Source organism: Brachyhypopomus gauderio, chromosome 14, assembly GCF_052324685.1.
Source record: "Brachyhypopomus gauderio isolate BG-103 chromosome 14, BGAUD_0.2, whole genome shotgun sequence".
Classification (NCBI taxonomy): Eukaryota; Metazoa; Chordata; class Actinopteri; order Gymnotiformes; family Hypopomidae; genus Brachyhypopomus; species Brachyhypopomus gauderio.
In genome coordinates, this window is record NC_135224.1 from 18,531,440 (window position 1) to 18,547,800 (window position 16,361).

At 50.0% G+C, this 16,361-nt stretch overlaps 1 protein-coding gene across 3 annotated transcripts; it reads right to left on the reverse strand.

The window, feature by feature from the left end:
• Positions 1-408: 408 nt before the first annotated feature.
• smg7 (SMG7 nonsense mediated mRNA decay factor) lies at positions 409-16,284 on the reverse strand. 3 transcript variants are annotated; one of them, XM_076972308.1, is made up of 23 exons: positions 16,137-16,284; positions 12,043-12,074; positions 11,688-11,805; positions 11,378-11,510; positions 11,021-11,195; positions 10,712-10,783; positions 9,970-10,120; positions 9,594-9,729; positions 8,804-8,966; positions 8,005-8,161; positions 7,797-7,867; positions 7,633-7,696; positions 7,404-7,523; positions 6,815-7,232; positions 6,568-6,709; positions 5,919-6,295; positions 5,438-5,782; positions 4,688-4,837; positions 4,184-4,261; positions 3,601-3,754; positions 3,269-3,439; positions 3,020-3,174; positions 409-2,815 (listed from the first exon to the last, which is right to left on the reverse strand). In XM_076972308.1, the coding sequence occupies exons 1-23, from the start codon at positions 16,160-16,162 to the stop codon at positions 2,705-2,707; spliced, it is 3,519 nt and encodes a 1,172-aa protein (XP_076828423.1). In that variant the 5' UTR covers positions 16,163-16,284; the 3' UTR covers positions 409-2,704. The 3 variants fall into 3 exon arrangements, with proteins under 3 accessions (XP_076828423.1, XP_076828424.1, XP_076828425.1); XM_076972309.1 differs by lacking the exon at positions 16,137-16,284 and adding an exon at positions 12,806-12,822; XM_076972310.1 differs by lacking the exon at positions 4,688-4,837.
• Positions 16,285-16,361: the final 77 nt, after the last annotated feature.

The window sequence follows — 16,361 nt, forward strand, 5'->3', positions numbered from 1 at the left end:
GAACAAGCGGTCAGTTTCTTTAATTTCTTTATTGGAATGTTATTACTGCCCAGAGGTGCAGAGGTTGTTCTCAGTAACTTGTAAAACATGTCACTAATGCGAGACACATCTACAGTCAAAAAAAAAAAAAAGGGGGGGGGGGGGGGGGGGGGGGTACAGGTCTCCACACTGAAAATGCAGTGATTAGCAGGGCTTCTAAAGGAGAACATTCAGACAAGATTACATAGCATCTCTTGACCCATCCAAATACAACAATGATAGGTTTCCACTAAAACCAAACCAGAACGCTGTTTATGAAACCCAGGAATAAGTATTAAAAGGAACAGCCAAAAATATATAGCACACAACTCCCCCTACTGGGCTGGGCTTGGTTCTTCTGTTACATTATTATCTAATTTTTCCCTTAAGTTCAGCTTATTTTATTATGCCTCTTTTTACATCTTTTTTGTTTTTTTTTTTAAATACTTTTAAATGCAACAAGGAACACAATCACACAGCAAATAGACATCATTTACAGTCGTCTTCAATAAAACGTTCTCTACATGAAAATAAAAATATGTTCTTCCCTCTTCTTGGAACCCGCCACTCAAACCTTCCATCCAAAGATACGTCTGCAGTACAGCCATGAGAAAACTGAACGTACTCACTGAACGTACTCACTGAACGTACTCGTCAACTTCAAAGTTTCTCAAACACTGACCTCTGGCCTAGAACCGGCCCTAATAAACAGAGGCAGGAAATGACACCACAAAACCGTGCCCTTAAACAGTTCCCAGAGCTGCATATCTCAGATTTTAAAAATCTGATTTTACAGGGGGGAAAAAAACAAAAAATAAATTAAAAAATAATAATAATAATAATAACAATAAAACAAAAGCAAACAGAAACACCTCCCTCCCCAGACTGCAGAGTCCAGCCAGACAACCGAAACCCAGGAAGGCCCGGAGAACGTCGGTAGAATCTCCTGCCCACACATCTAGGGTTTTGTTCAGAGCCAGCGTTAACCTAAGGGAGCCTACAGCAGCGCACATCTACGTCAAAATGCACCGACGGGCAGGCAGGTGATTATCCGGACAAACGTCAGCGGCTAAATGCAGCGGTACCTACATCTAAGAACAGCGCGAGAAGCTTTTCTACTGTTTGACAGTGATAGCTGAAGAAATAACAGGTCACTCTTTTAGGTACAAGAGTACAGTAAAGTATGTGGGGTGGCTATAACTAGTTTTCTCTGATCCAGGAACAGATAGTGGCTATAAGGGCTATAAGGCCGTGGGAGAACAGTAGAGGGGCTGCCAAACCAGCAGGGGCAGAGGCTGGGCCCAGTCCACCAGCATCTACCTCAGAGACAGCTTCAGCCATGGTGGTGGGGGAAGATCTTATTTCTTCTTATCAAAAGAAAAAACAAAAAGAAAAGAGGAGGAGGAAAAAAGCTGAACAAACACTGACCAGGCACACAGAGAGCTAGTAAAGCCACTTAAAACTACCAAACGGCAGAACCAACATGAACCAATAGAACTAGTATGCAAGTAAATGTTGGGCAAGAGGGGCGGGGCTAGGGCAGGGCTAGGGCGGGGCTAGGGCGGGGCGAAGGCCTGGGGAGGAATACAATATATAAAGTTCTCCCAGTTTAGCAGTAAACTATTGAACATATCAATCCAATAATATCTCAGAAAGCTAAAACTGCTACATAACAAGTCACAAAATACAGTATTGTTAAATGCAATCTCTATTGCAGCTAATGATACTACACCCTATTACCTATAGTCTAAGGCCTACCTCCGCATAGTTCTTGGTAAGCCATAATTTGGTGGTGTGATTTATAGCAGTTCCATCTACTAGAAGAGGCCGACGTGGCTTGTCCCACCCCACCCGTACCAAACGAAAACACTTCCAAGAAATCAGCAGACCAGATTATCACAGACAAACTATTATCCATGACCGGTGGCAAACTACGTCCTATGATCCGTGTGCGGTGTGTACAGGGGTACACTCATAACACCAACTGCAGTAAATACAGAGCCCACTATCTGGTATTACCCTACCCCACTCCCCTCAGCTACACCAAAGCCCTCCTTCAAGTAAATACATCCAGACTTCAGAAACATCAGTCTTTCTGTTGATTTGCCCACTACGCCACTTCAACCCCTCCATAAATCTTTCCCTTCTTCACACACAGCCTTCACACACGTCTCGTCTCGTCCCTCGTGCTATGCGTGGGTCACACCGGGTGGTGAAGTGCAGGTGGTTGAGAGGGTCCAGTACAGAGTCTAGAGTCACGCCCAGGAGCGCCTGGGTTCCCTGGGGAAGCAGGGAGGGGCGATCGGGAGAGGAGACCTCCCCGAAGTTCCCCCGTGAGGGACAGGGCAGCAGCCGGCCCGTTCTGAGGAGTGCGACGGGTGGCTGGTTCTCACACACACACCCCCCCCGGCCATGCAGGCGCACAGAGAGAGACAGAGCGAGAGAGAGAGAGAGGGGGAGAGACGGAGGGGGAGACAGAGGAGAGGACTGCACCTCCCTCATTGGTCAGGCGATTGGCCGGTTTGGAGCCGGTTGGTCCAGGTCGGCCCTTGACTCCAGCCTCCACACGCAGGTAATGCCGGAAAAAAGAAAACTTTTTTTTTTCCGATTGGAGCTGGTGGTTGAGCACCTCCTCCTCCTGATGGGCGTGGTTTTCAGACAGCGCGGGGCGCGTGGAGGCCGGCGCTCAGTGCGGTGGGTTCATGGCCCTGTGGCCACGCTGCTTCTGTTTCTGCTGCATGAGCAGCTGTTCCAGCGCAGACGGACCTGGGGGCATCATGGAGCTGGACCAGATCGACTGAGGACACACGCAGACACACGCAGACGCAGAAACTAAGTCACTGCTTACAGGGAATACAACAATCTAAATCAAACTGCTTATTACTGGCTACCTTATTTCTGCAGTTCTCTGCAGACTGTGTGATTTATGTTCAGAATCATTTTAATTTCTCCACACTAGCAGTGATGGCGTTAAAAGGTTCAAGTTCTTCACAGCAGGTACCTTGAAGCTGTCGAGGAGAACGCTGGAGGCATCCTCCATAGGTATGTCCTGGACTGCCCAGCTGCTGGGGGCGGGGCCCTGGTTCCAGCTACTCGTCTCAGGAGCAGAGGAGGCGGGGCCTGCGGGCAGGTAGTCTAACCCAAAGCCACTCACACCTGCAGGGAAAGAGGAGAAAAATGTGTCCTGGCTTCAAGTCTGGAATTGCTGAGGAACTAGATGTGGAGGTCCACGTGTATAGGGGTCGTGTACCGGTCTTCTCGGGCTTCCAGCGGTCAGGCGCTCGCCGCTCGCGGCTGTCGGGCGTGCCGATTGGCCCAAAGTTGGAGAAAGGCAGAGCACCGTGGCTGTGGGTGGGCGGAGATGACGGCAGACTACTCGGATTGGACGAGTGAGGTGATTGGCTGGCTGGGGTCGAGTGGTCTGCCAAGAAAACAAACAAACCCAAAAAAAAAGGAGAATAAACTGACTACGAGTGTGAGTTGGTTATCCCAAAACATGCATGCACACACCCATGATGTAATGAGCTCGGTGATGGTAGAGCTCTCGGGGCATGCTGGGATTGACGCAGGCACCACACCAACCTGAGGTGGCTGGGAGTGAGGGCGACCACGGAGTGCCTTCAAACAGGGAGTAGAGTGAAGGCTCCTGGTGCATCATGGGAACATCTGGCTTAGCTGCGGGTGCCATGTTTTTGCCGTAGGCCTCACTGAAGATGCTGTTTTGGTAGGAGCTCTCCTGCAAAGTCATGGCAGTCACTCTCTGTGCTGGCAACACTAAAAAACTTTATAAAGAAAATGTGCTGCCTTCCTGCAATTAGACTTTCATCATTATCTTTTTTTAAGTTAAATATATGCACATCTCTATGTCAATGTTAATGAACTACACACTACATGTTAAGCCTACAGTTAAATGAAGTTAGTCTACAAGCAGTAAGTGTTGTTAATCACAGTCACTGATTTTGGACAAACTTGGTTTGGACTGCACACCTCCTGTTTTCCATTATTAATGCTGTGACCAATCAACAAACGTAACTTCACTGGTGAGCATGAAACAAGTTTAGACCAGGCATTGCAATTAAAGCCATGCTTCACAGGCCATTTCTGTGAACAATGCTGCCACCTGGTGGCAGAAACATCATTGTGCTGGTGTGAGTGACACACTAACCTGTACAGAGAAGACAGAGCGATGGTGCAGAGAAGGTTGGCCCACTGCCTCACTGTCCAGCCTAGACTGGCTCGATAACTGCAAAACAGGAAACCACACAGGCTGTGAGGCACTGACCACACTGCGTGATCTTTAACTCCACATTAGCTGAACCTCACCTTTAGCTGAACCTCACCTGAACCTTTTAAAAAAGATTATTAATTTGCTTGTTAACTGGTTTGTGTTTACATGGTTAAATAATTCAACTGCCATCAAATCGCGTCTAGCTAAACACTGAACTGGGGTTCAGAATTCAGAATGATGAGCAGTGAAGTGGATTTTAAGGCCAAGATCCCAGTACATCCTGCCGAGCCTGGACCCATCCAGTATCTCCACTACTGCCCTCCGAGCTAATCTGCCTATTTCACTGCAGCAGGCGAGTGTGAAAAACAGTAAGTCACAGGAGAGGAAGTTCAGAAGCTCTGGCAACCCCTGCCTGATGTGATGGGAGGGAAAGCTACATACAAACAGGTTCCTTCCAGAAGCAGAGTTAAGAGGGCCGGCCAAGGCCTGGTAGCAATCATGAGACCTAGAAAACCCTCGCTCCTCCTCCTCCTCAAAGTCCGCCAGAGTTTTTAACAGGTCTGGAGGAAGAAGAGGAGAGCCCTTGTTGTCCTAGTGGGAAACGAAGCAGAAAGGGAAGGAAGGAGGGAGGAGAGAGAGAAAAAACAGCCCTGTAAGAAAGGAGAAAGCCTAAGGAAAAGCCCAACCAAAAGAGAAGTGCTGCCACTCGCCCCACACACTCTCCCCAGACGCTCACCCCCCCACCCCCCCCCCCCCCCCCCCCACGAAACCCAGACCCTCGCCACCCCCCTTCAAGACGCTCACCCTTGCCCCCGACCCTCGAGACCTTTCTTGCTTACGCAGAATGTAGTTAACGGGGTAACTGCGCAGTCCTAACTACACAACGAAAGGCGACCCTTCACCGTGACCCAGTTAACAATAACAGAGCTGCAGCACGGGCCTCCGTCCCCCTCGCAGAAGACAGATCAGAAAAGGAGAAAAGAAAAGCTGGAAGGCGAGCATATCCCCTGCTGCCCCCTGCTGGCCTAGCACCCAACTTCTCATCCAGCTGCCCCCTCAGAGCTAGTCCTGTGGTGGGCTGTTCACACTCGTACCATGCATCGGGTCTGACCGCGGTGTCTGCCTCCGCACAACACGCTCCTATAAACGGTCCTAAATACTGATGCTAATTTACAGTAAACAGTAATGTACCTCATAGGCTGGGCCCCTGGGCGTGGAGTCCTGGTCAGGACAGAAGACCCCGGACTGGTGTTTGCTCATCCTCTCGCCGACGCCCCCGCGACCCTCACCCATGCGGTACGGCGCCTCCCAGTAGAAATCCTGCATTTTGACCTCTGGGAAATTGAGTTTCTTGTCCATGGCGGCCTGCGGCGCCTGCACGGACACGGCAGTGGGCATCGAGTGGTCAAAGAGCTTCATGTGGTCTGGGCCAGACATGAAGAAGGACTGCTTGGGCATGGGCATCTTGGGTATCGAGGGCGGGGCCTGATGATGGCTCCACATCTGTCCGGACGGCTCGGATACGGGCATGTAGGTCTGAGGGAGAAAACGAAAAAGACGGCACGGTCACAAAGACGGTACGAAAAAGTCGTATGAATGACGTACGACAAAGATCGCCCATCATTACTGCAGCGCAACCTTCATAAACGTATCATTGCGGAGGCAGACCAACCTGTGGCAGGCCGGGGAGGTGCGGGGGGCTCTTGCCCAGCTGAGAGCTCTGCTTGGTGGGAGACTGCTGCACCTGCAACTGCACGGTCTGCTGCAGGTTTTGTTTGGAGGTCTGCGTGGGCGGCGGCTGGGTCTGCTGGGGCGGAGCTTGGGGCGTGGCTGGGGGCGGGCCCTGGCCGAGGGCCCCTGGGCCAGAAGGCCTCTGCTGGCTGTAAGGGATGTGCGAGGGCTTCCCCGACTGCACCTGATTGGCAGGCTGGGCGTGGGAGGGGGGCTGCAGGAAGGGGGTGGGGACGGACACGCCCGCGGGGAAGGTGAAGCCGGGGTTCATGGAGAACGCTACAGGGGGCGGGATCACGTACGCTGGTGGAGGAAACCCTGCGGCAGACGGAACAGAGATGTCCTGTACAGTGAGTGTCCTACAAAGGTGACCTACAAAGGCAGGACACCCTGGACGGTGGATGGATACTACGCACATGCTCACGGAAAGAACATTTTTTATAAGAGTAAACTTTATATAATATCACACTTCGATAATAATCAGATGTATTTATTAAGACATGCTTCACTGTACATATCACCTACATATTTGATGTGAGCGTACATGACTGCAGTGCTTACAGACAGCAGACAGGTGTGTGTGTGTGTACCTGGCCTGCTGGGAAGGGGCGGGAAGGCTCCTGGATGATGGATGGGGATGAACTGTGACGAACAGGTCGTCTGAGTCTGGGTGACGGGCGTTTTCCTCGCTTCGGACACTGGAGTCTTCCTCATTTCAGACTGAGTCTTCACCTTCCCAGAAAACCCGATAGAGCGATTAAAACTGAGCCCATTATTCAAGGATCCACATGCTTCTCGGGGGGCCGGTTGAGTTCTTGCACGCGCGAGTGTTCTCACCTGTTTGCCGGCGTCTGGCGCTTTCTCGTGGCTGTTCTTCTTCGTCTCGCTCTTCCTCTTGCCTTCCTTCTTGGGCTCGTTTTTCCCGGGCGCGCCGGTGCCTTTGCCGAAGCCGGCCCGCTCCTTCCCGCCGTCCCGCGGAGGCTGGCCACGCGCGTGCTCGCGGCTCTGCTCGCGGGGTTTGATGTTCTCCTTGAAGGTGACCACAGGCCTCTCGCCCGGGTCCACGCCGCTGTTCTGACTCTTCCCTGCCGACAGCACGGACTTGAGGCCCAGCGAGCCGTCGTGGGGGGTCTGCTCGCCGTTGGACGACTCCTGCAGCACGGCGGGGTCCTTCTCCTGCGGCTCCTCCACCACCAGCTCGGGGATGTCGGTGAGGAAGAGGACAAGGCCGTCGCTGAAACGGCACTGCACGAGTCTACGGGACAGAGACGCGGGACAGAAACGCATGAGCAGATGAACGGAACCGATGAAAAGAGAGCGGTAACGAGAATAAATAAATAAATAAAATAAAATAAATAAACAAATAAATGCATCAAAAGCACAGTAAAATGAAAAAAAAAAAATGAAATGTTAATTCTAGTCTCACCCGGGCTGGTTGTCGGCCACCCACTTTCCCAAGCTGATCAGCCTCTGGTGTCGGGCGTGGACCGTGAGGCTTTCCTTGCCAATGGCAATGCCCTGGTGACCCTTGGAGAAGTCCAGCAACCTGCATAATTAAGCGGAGTTCAGGTAAGAGAAGAGCGCCCCCCGATGCCCCCCCCCACCCAGCTCCAGCCTGAAATGTGCCACCGTGCCACGCGGATGCGTAACGCTACCTTAAAGCCGGCCGGAGTGCCAAGAAGCCCTGGAGTTCAAACTCTTCCGGGAGCGGAGCAGTCACTGGAACACAAGCAGAACGTCTCAAAAACACGTACTGCTGTTGCCAGTACACAGAGCGAAGAGAAGCCGTTAAGGACATTTCAGGGGACAGAGACATTACCTGATGGACTGGACACGTCTTCCTCCTTCGGCTGGAAGCTGTTAAGAACAGACACCAGCCATGGCCAAATACTGTGGGGAGATACAAGGCCTTAATCAGCATATCAGAATGGCAAAACACCATTCAGACAGAACGTGTCCCCATTAGCACATCACAAAGCATTAATCCACCTCTAACTGGGACTGAACAGAGAGGAAGGAGGTCTTACTACTGTCTCTGGTCGACAGCGCTCTCGGTGAAGACCCCAGGTCGTAGACGCAGCCAGTCCAGGGACACTTTGATGGCAGGCAGGGGACATTCTCCCCTGGTCTCCTCTTGGTTCTTATTCAGTAAGGCTCGGCTACACATCCCACCCAGGAAGGACACTGCACACACACAAACACACGCGTTACAGCACAGGCACAAACGTGCTTGAAGGTTTTAGAAGCCTGTTCTTTAAAGGTATGTTTAGTTTGTACTTTCATCAATCCCAAAGACCGACTGTAACAAAGCAATGCTAAAGCTATTACCCCTAATTTAACATTCTGCTACTATCGCTAGTCAACTTAGCATTGAGTGAGTCGCAGATCCCTCAAGAGTTGCAATCTTGTTCAGAGGCGGAACATCAGAAAACTCTGTTAAACCTCTTTTGTTCCTTTGTTACTATTGTTTTAAATCATCGAGTTCACTGTTAATCAACTGCTGCGCAAGTTTTTCCCTTTTCAGACGAGCGCCTACCCTCCAAACCAAACGAGTCTTTTAATGAACGACGCTAAATGAACAGAAGTCAAACCGTAATGCCAAAACACTAAATTCTCTTAAAGGGCATTGTGTCTTTCAAACAATACGTAAAATCTCTTGAAATATTTTTCCAACTGATATTGCAAACAGTCAACTCATCAATGCAGCCCAATTCAAAATCTGGTCGAAGTTGTTACTGATCATGTTTTTACATGCAGACTTTTAATTTAACGGAGAACGCATGAGGAACGCGCAAGGAACGCCCGAGGAACGCCAGCGAGACATACTGAAGAGGCCCAGGAGCTGTAGCCAGCTGAGTTGCTCGTCAGCGCTGAAGCTCTGGCAGTCAGGGTCGTTGCTGAAATCCCGAAGGTGGTGGAGCTCAAACAGGTTGATGACTGTGATGTGGACCAGCTGCTGAGAGCTGAAGGCTTTCTGCAGAACCAGCCTCTGTAGGACAAAGTCGAGAAAAAACAAACTGAGTTTGGTGGTCTTCTGTCAGCAGACCAGGCAAGCATCTGGGCCACTGGCCCAGCACTGTAGTCTGCGTGGTGGTCCAAGCGCCAGAAATAACTATGAAAATCCACATGCAAACAGTTTTCTACCATAAATCACCGTCTTAGCAAAGTATGTACAGACCATTTTGCCACTGGGCTAGAGATTGCATGTCCCTGTTCTATTTAAAGCAGGTCTTTGTTTAGAGCATGTCCTGCATAGGTGCAGCGGTGTGGGGCGGTGTGGGGCGGTGTGGGGCAGTGTGGGGCGGTGTGGGGCAGTGTGGGGCGGTGTGGGCCAGTGTGGGGCGGTGTGGGGCAGTGTGGGGCAGTGTGGGCCAGTGTGGGGCGGTGTGGGGCAGTGTGGGGCGGTGTGGGGCGGTGTGGGGCAGTGTGGGGCAGTGTGGGGCGGTGTGGGGCGGTGTGGGGCAGTGTGGGGCAGTGTGGGGCAGTGTGGGGCAGTGTGGGGCGGTGTGGGGCGGTGTGGGGCGGTGTGGGGCGGTGTGGGGCAGTGTGGGGCAGTGTGGGGCAGTGTGGGGCAGTGTGGGGCGGTGCGGGGCGGTGTGGGGCAGTGTGGGGGTACCTGGAACTGTTCCTCCAGCCTCCCACGCAGGGCACTCAGCTTCTCCAGGCTTTTGCTGAGGTAAACATGGCCGTGGAACTTGATGAAAGCCTTAATGAAATCTGACACGCTCCATTTCGTTTTGACCTCGTCACGGCTGCAGGTCAGAAGAGGCTCAATGTCAGAACAATGTTTTTGTTTGTTTAAAATTAAATTAATAAAACACACACACAACTCACCACAGCACACAAGACCAATATTTGCAGAATCATCACACAATAAAAACAACATTTGGTTAATAATATGCCCTTTTACTTAATTTGACAGTTGTAGGAAGATCAATGACTAAATTGTTAAATAAGCTGTTAAATCCAGTTTAGCGTAGGAAACTGTGTACCTCTCAAGGGCCTTGGAGAGAGCCTTCTGTAGATTAGTGGAGGCTGCGGGGAAGGGAAACTTGACGGCGATGCTTCTGCAGTAGTAGAAGATCGTGGTAAGGTGATCTCCTTTGGAGGAGGCCAGGATAGCCAGCTGGTTGTAGGGTTGACCTGAGAGGCACAACACAACCCACCACCCTTCTTACACACCTTTTAAAGACTTTTAAAGCAAGACCTGCTGCAGACGCTGTCAAAATAGAATCGGAGGGCGGGTGTGATCGCGGTGTGCTGACAGCACTGTCTGATGGACACTGGAGGTGTGGAGGTGAGAGGGTGAGGAGAGGAGGTGAATAGGTTAGGAGAGGAGGTGAGGTGGTGAAGTGAGGAGAGGAGGTGAGGTGGTGAAGTGAGGAGAGGAGGTGAGGTGGTGAAGTGAGGAGAGGAGGTGAGGTGGTGAAGTGAGGAGAGGAGGTGAGGTGGTGAAGTGAGGAGAGAAGGTGAGGTGGTGAAGTGAGGAGAGAAGGTGAGGTGGTGAAGTGAGGAGAGAAGGTGAGGTGGTGAAGTGAGGAGAGGAGGTGAGGTGGTGAAGTGAGGAGAGAAGGTGAGGTGGTGAAGTGAGGAGAGGAGGTGAGGTGGTGAAGTGAGGAGAGGAGGTGAGGTGGTGAAGTGAGGAGAGGAGGTGAGGTGGTGAAGTGAGGAGAGGAGGTGAGGTGGTGAAGTGAGGAGAGGAGGTGAGGTGCCTGTGCTTTAAGAGTGACCAACCGTTCGATGGGACGAGTTGAGCTGCGTGCCTGTAATATGACTCCGCTTGGCTGGTCTGGTTACGATAACGTGCTTCACATGAGAAGAAAACAAACACACAAATAAACAAACCTGTCGGTGCAAAACAACAACAACAACAACCAAGCATTCACACATAAATTTTACGCCACCCTGAAACGTCAGTCAAACTGGACGACGGCGACTTTAAAGACCATGACTGACTTTGAAGTCTACTGCCACAGGACTCCTTCCCTCGCCGTGCGGCTGCCTAGCAGGCCTGTTCGTGATGCACGTGGCATGAAGACTCACCAATGTCCCCCAGGTGGACCAGACAGTGCTGGCAGATGTAGGAACAGGAGCTCGGCTGAGGCTTCACGATGGCGCTGGTGCTGCTACTCTGTTTATTGCTGATGATGCCAAGCTGAGATGACTTCACACGACAAGGCAGGTCCACGTTGAACACGGTGCACAGCTCTTGCAGTAACTGAGTGAGAGTGAGAGAGAGAGAGAGAGAGAGAGAGTGTTTGTGTAAGACAGCAAAAGGGAGAAAGACAAACATGTATTTTGACAGAGAAGCAGTTTCATTCCTAAACTGTTTTACACCGAAACAGAAATGCAACTAGCTGACTGTGTAGCGTTTAGGCGTCTGTAAACTGGACACCTCACCTGAGTGTAGAAGCCACTGGCTGCTTCCAGGAACAGGGAGAGGTTGGCTTGGACCTCACTGCGGTTGGGGTTGGCCCTGTTCTTGGCCTGGCTCTGTAGTGTTGTTATCTGATTTTTAAATGCATGGTTCCAGCTGAAAAAGAAAAGGGTTGGAATATATTGGGGGTTTCTCCCACATCAATGTTAAAACATCCAAGACGTGCCTCCATGTATTCGGGTGCACTGCTGTGATGTCAGCGTGAAGTGAACGCTAATTGAAGCTCGGGCAGTCTGCCCTAAATGAGCTGCGTCTGATGTGTTTTCTCCTTACAGGTCTTGTTCAACTTTCTTGTCCAAAGCGTACTCCAGGTCCGTCACCAGCATTTGCTGATACAGGTCCTGAAGAGCCTGTCGTGATGTCCAGACCTCTGCAGCACCGAGCTTAGAATCTGCAGAACGGCCAAAGAACTAAAGCTTAATCACATCCACAACTTTTGCTTAAAACTGAAGTGAGAAACGCAAACCATGTGTTTCGCATAACAGACCTGACTCCTACAAAAACACAGTACAATCAGCTACAGTCTTCATACATATACAGTGAAATGAACTTTCCAAATTAATCAAGGTCTTGTGTCCTCAATTGTGAAGTTGTGCAGTAAACCAGAGCCATGTTAAAAGATACAAACCTGTCATATCAGCCTTCAGTGTCTCCGCCTGCCTGCTCCAAGAGAGGAAAAAGCAGAACGATGAAGATATTACATATTCATACTGTATTAGCATATGCAAATATGGGACAGTAAACACCAGACAACCACACGGGCCACAGGCAAGATCATCGTCACATTCTTACTTAATGTCTCATACTTTTGTCGTCAAGTCAGTTCATACAACTGTGCGACAGTCATCTGGTAACACCAATCACTTCGAGCAGTGGCCTTAGTGTTTTATCATTCTACCATAACAGCAGACGTCAAACAATTACAAGGTAAAGGCACATACGGAACATTGTGTCTGTCTGGCCAAATACTCCAGACCCAAATGTTCTTAGAATAGTCATCTACTTTTCCACACTTCACATTTTCTATTTGCTCAAAACTACTAGGCTAAGGGTTTGGTGCATAAAGCTAGCTGTTACTTAGCAATACATAAACACGGTGATACAATTTTGTCATGAAAAATCGTGCTGTTATGAATAATATCAGTATGGCTATCATGCTTCCCAACAACAGTGCGAGGTCAGGACTAAATGTTGTTTAAAGAAATTGTGTGAGACAAGTAGAATAAACAATAAAACTGAATGCTTCCCCATTTATGAAACAAATAATGCACACTTATACTATCAGAAGAGGAACCGAGATCTGAAAGCAAAGGTAACACCGCTCACAGCTAAAATCAGAATAGTCACAGTTACAAAAAAAGTTACACAGATTATGGATATGAAGAACTCACAAAGGGGCCTCACAAAGGCCAGGTGGTCCAAGACAACAACAAAGGAGGACAAGAACATGGAGAAGTGGCGGGTGGTGCTGCACTGGAGAAACGCTCCACCTCAAACTACTACTGAAGACCAAGGACTGCACTGGAGAAACGCTCCACCTCAAACTACTACTGAAGACCAAGGACTGCACTGGAGAAACGCTCCACCTCAAACTACTACTGAAGACCAAGGACTGCACTGGAGAAACGCTCCACCTCAAACTACTACTGAAGACCAAGGACTGCACTGGAGAAACGCTCCACCTCAAACTACTACTGAAGACCAAGGACTGCACTGGAGAAACGCTCCACCTCAAACTACTACTGAAGACCAAAGACTGCACTGGAGAAACACTCCCCTGAACAGTGACCGTCAATACAAACACCACAAACTACTACTGAAGACCAAGTCGTATAAAGGTCAACCTTAACTTGTACTTAACAGGTCTGGACCCTTTATAAATTTTGGTTACATACAATATAAAATTCTATATTTGAGAAAACAAGAGACTGTGGCCCATTCATTAGAAAGGCTCTTGCATAAGGTCCAACGTGCACTAAATATAAAGAAATTTGCTTGTTAATGGCAAGTTCATAATTTCTGGATAAAAACATACAATCCAAGGCACATTCTCTTCAACCATATTTAATAACCTCAAATAATAATTTTAATGTCTCATGCATACCGAGAACAATTTGTTATATTTTAGAGCAATATGTAATAGAAAACCATAACAAAACTAAAATAGCATCTATGGCAGCTTCATTGTACAGCCAAATGATATGCTAACAGATGCAGGTGCAAAGTTAAACATATTTCAAGGTTTATCAGGATATGTAAAACAAATGTCTGTCATTTAAAATAGCCTACTGTGTAAATTTCCATAGCATTTTTATGGTTCTACAGCTATCCGCAGCAATATGAGCACCAGCATTTTGCATGGATGGACACACGTCTTTAGAACTCAAGGAGGGTTGACATTCTGACAGCTTCTAATTCAATCTATTCCCATGAGGGTTTGTATACACCGGTAACCCACAATAATTACCTGTGATTATTATTTGTGGGTATGAAATAAATTATTCGCATTAACCATTTTTGGTGGCATAACAATAGCTATTCAAAAGCAGGTTTAATTCACATTCCCTCATCCAGCTTACTGACTGCCTGGGCATTGTGGTGGTTAACCTCAAGGTTAGAATAGTAAATGCTTAGCCACCACCATGTTAGATATTCGTCTCTAGCTTACTCTAAACAGCTAGCTAGGCTTTCATGATCAGGAGGAACGGTAGCTATATCCATTTTGATTACCATCACTAATTAAACAGATCACTGCTAACCAGCTCTCAAGGCAGACGGGTAATGGTTCACTACCACCAAGAATAACTCATCATGTGTATACATATCGCGTTTGGCTAGACAGCAAGCAACTAAATTCGGCATCAATGAACTGAAGATAGTTCATATGATCTAACTTACTACAGCACGCAGGCCCAGTCAGCAGCCGCGTTACAGCACGCAGGCCCAGTCAGCAGCCGCGTTACAGCACGCAGGCCCAGTCAGAAGCCGCGTTACAGCACGCCGACACAATAAGCAGCCGCGTTACAGCACGCCGACACAATAAGCAGCCGCGTTACAGCACGCAGGCCCAGTCAGCAGCCGCTGCGTTACAGCACGCAGGCCCAGTCAGCAGCCGCTGCGTTACAGCACGCAGGCCCAGTCAGCAGCCGCTGCGTTACAGCACGCAGGCCCAGTCAGCCGTTGCGTTACAGCACGCAGGCCCAGTCAGCCGTTGCGTTACAGCACGCAGGCCCAGTCAGCCGTTGCGTTACAGCACGCAGGCCCAGTCAGCCGTTGCGTTACAGCACGCAGACTCAGTCAGCCGTTGCGTTACAGCACGCAGACTCAGTCAGCCGTTGCGTTACAGCACGCAGACTCAGTCAGCCGTTGCGTTACAGCACGCAGACTCAGTCAGCCGTTGAGTTACAGCACGCAGACTCAGTCAGCAGCCGCGTTACAGCACGCAGACACAATAATCAGCCGCGTTACAGCACGCAGACACAATAATCAGCCGCGTTACAGCACGCAGACACAATAAGCAGCCGCGTTACAGCACGCAGACACAATAAGCAGCCGCGTTACAGCACGCAGACACAATAAGCAGCCGCGTTACAGCACGCAGACACAATAAGCAGCCGCGTTACAGCACGCAGACACAATAAGCAGCCGCGTTACAGCACGCAGACACAATAAGCAGCCGCGTTACAGCACGCAGACACAATAAGCAGCCGCGTTACAGCACGCAGACACAATAAGCAGCCGCGTTACAGCACACAGACAATAAGCAGCCACGTTACAGCACGCAGACAGCACGCAGACACAGTCAGCAGCCGCGTTACAGCACGCAGGCACAATAAGCAGCCGCGTTACAGCACGCAGACACAATAAGCAGTCGCGTTACAGCACGCAGACACAATAAGCAGCCGCGTTACAGCACGCAGACAATAAGCAGCCGCGTTACAGCACGCAGACACAAATGAAACTGAGGAGGCGAGATGTGGACACCCTGGCAAAATGGTCATAAATTAAACTTGAATGAATTTAGCTGGAAACGTGCCAGCCTGCTCATATTTATTCCGCAACGCAACAACACACACCGTTACATGAAGTAACCCAAAGCGAGTAAATTAAAGACAGTAGCGAACGCACTGAGCAGCCAGGTGAGCGACTAGGTGCGCTACCACAGCTGTAGCTAGCCCAACTATAGCTACCCCGACAGAGCCAATGTCAATGAATATACACACACGGGCTGATTATATTCACAAAAGCCACTAATATCCTGTTATTACTGCGATGCCAGATATATAACGATGCGTGGCCGCGGCTCGCCGGTGCGGTAAAGACACCGTTGCCGTTTGTTTGTTTGCTAACGTTAGCTAACGCCGTTAGCCATCCCAGCTAGCCGGGCTAGCGAGCTGTGCTGCATGTAGGGGAGATAAATACCAGATTAGACTATTAGCCGGGTGTCTCCTGAAATCAGAGCTCCTTTCTGCGTGAATGCGTGGACTGGTTACTGGAAAACGAATTCGTCGCATCAACCTTACGGGTTGTTAAGCTAGCGGGCTAACGGGCTAGCTGGCTGGCTCCGCTCACGTTTCAATACCGTCCGGTGGGTACCCTAGCATGCTAGTTAGCCACCAGGTCAGTCGACCGCCTAGCTCGATGGTGCCGGGATACTTCCCACCCGGGCGGGCAAACCTCGCGCGTAAAAGCCCCGGGGAGCCGCCAGTGGTGTGTACGTACCGTAAATATTGAGCACAGGCGTTCATCCTGCCGGTATCGCAGGTATATTAGACAACGACAGGTCCAAAAGCTAAATCTACACCAGGCGCCATATTGTCTGTCGCTCGCTAGCAGAAACGGAGCGGGCGTCCGCTAGAGGGCGCTGGCGAGCCGCCGCCGCCGCTCCCGCCCCTTAACGGTCAGAGGGGACGGGGGTATTTATCATTAGATTAAACATTAAGCTTG

Coding starts and splice junctions, on each gene's coding strand:
- smg7 (XM_076972308.1), bottom strand. CDS start 16,162: ATGAACGCCTGTGCTCAATATTTACG. Junction 7,233..7,403: donor GTGGCCGACAACCAGCCCGG/GTGAGACTAGAA, acceptor TCTGTCCCGTAG/ACTCGTGCAGTGCCGTTTCA. Junction 6,296..6,567: donor GCCCCTTCCCAGCAGGCCAG/GTACACACACAC, acceptor CGTCTGCCGCAG/GGTTTCCTCCACCAGCGTAC.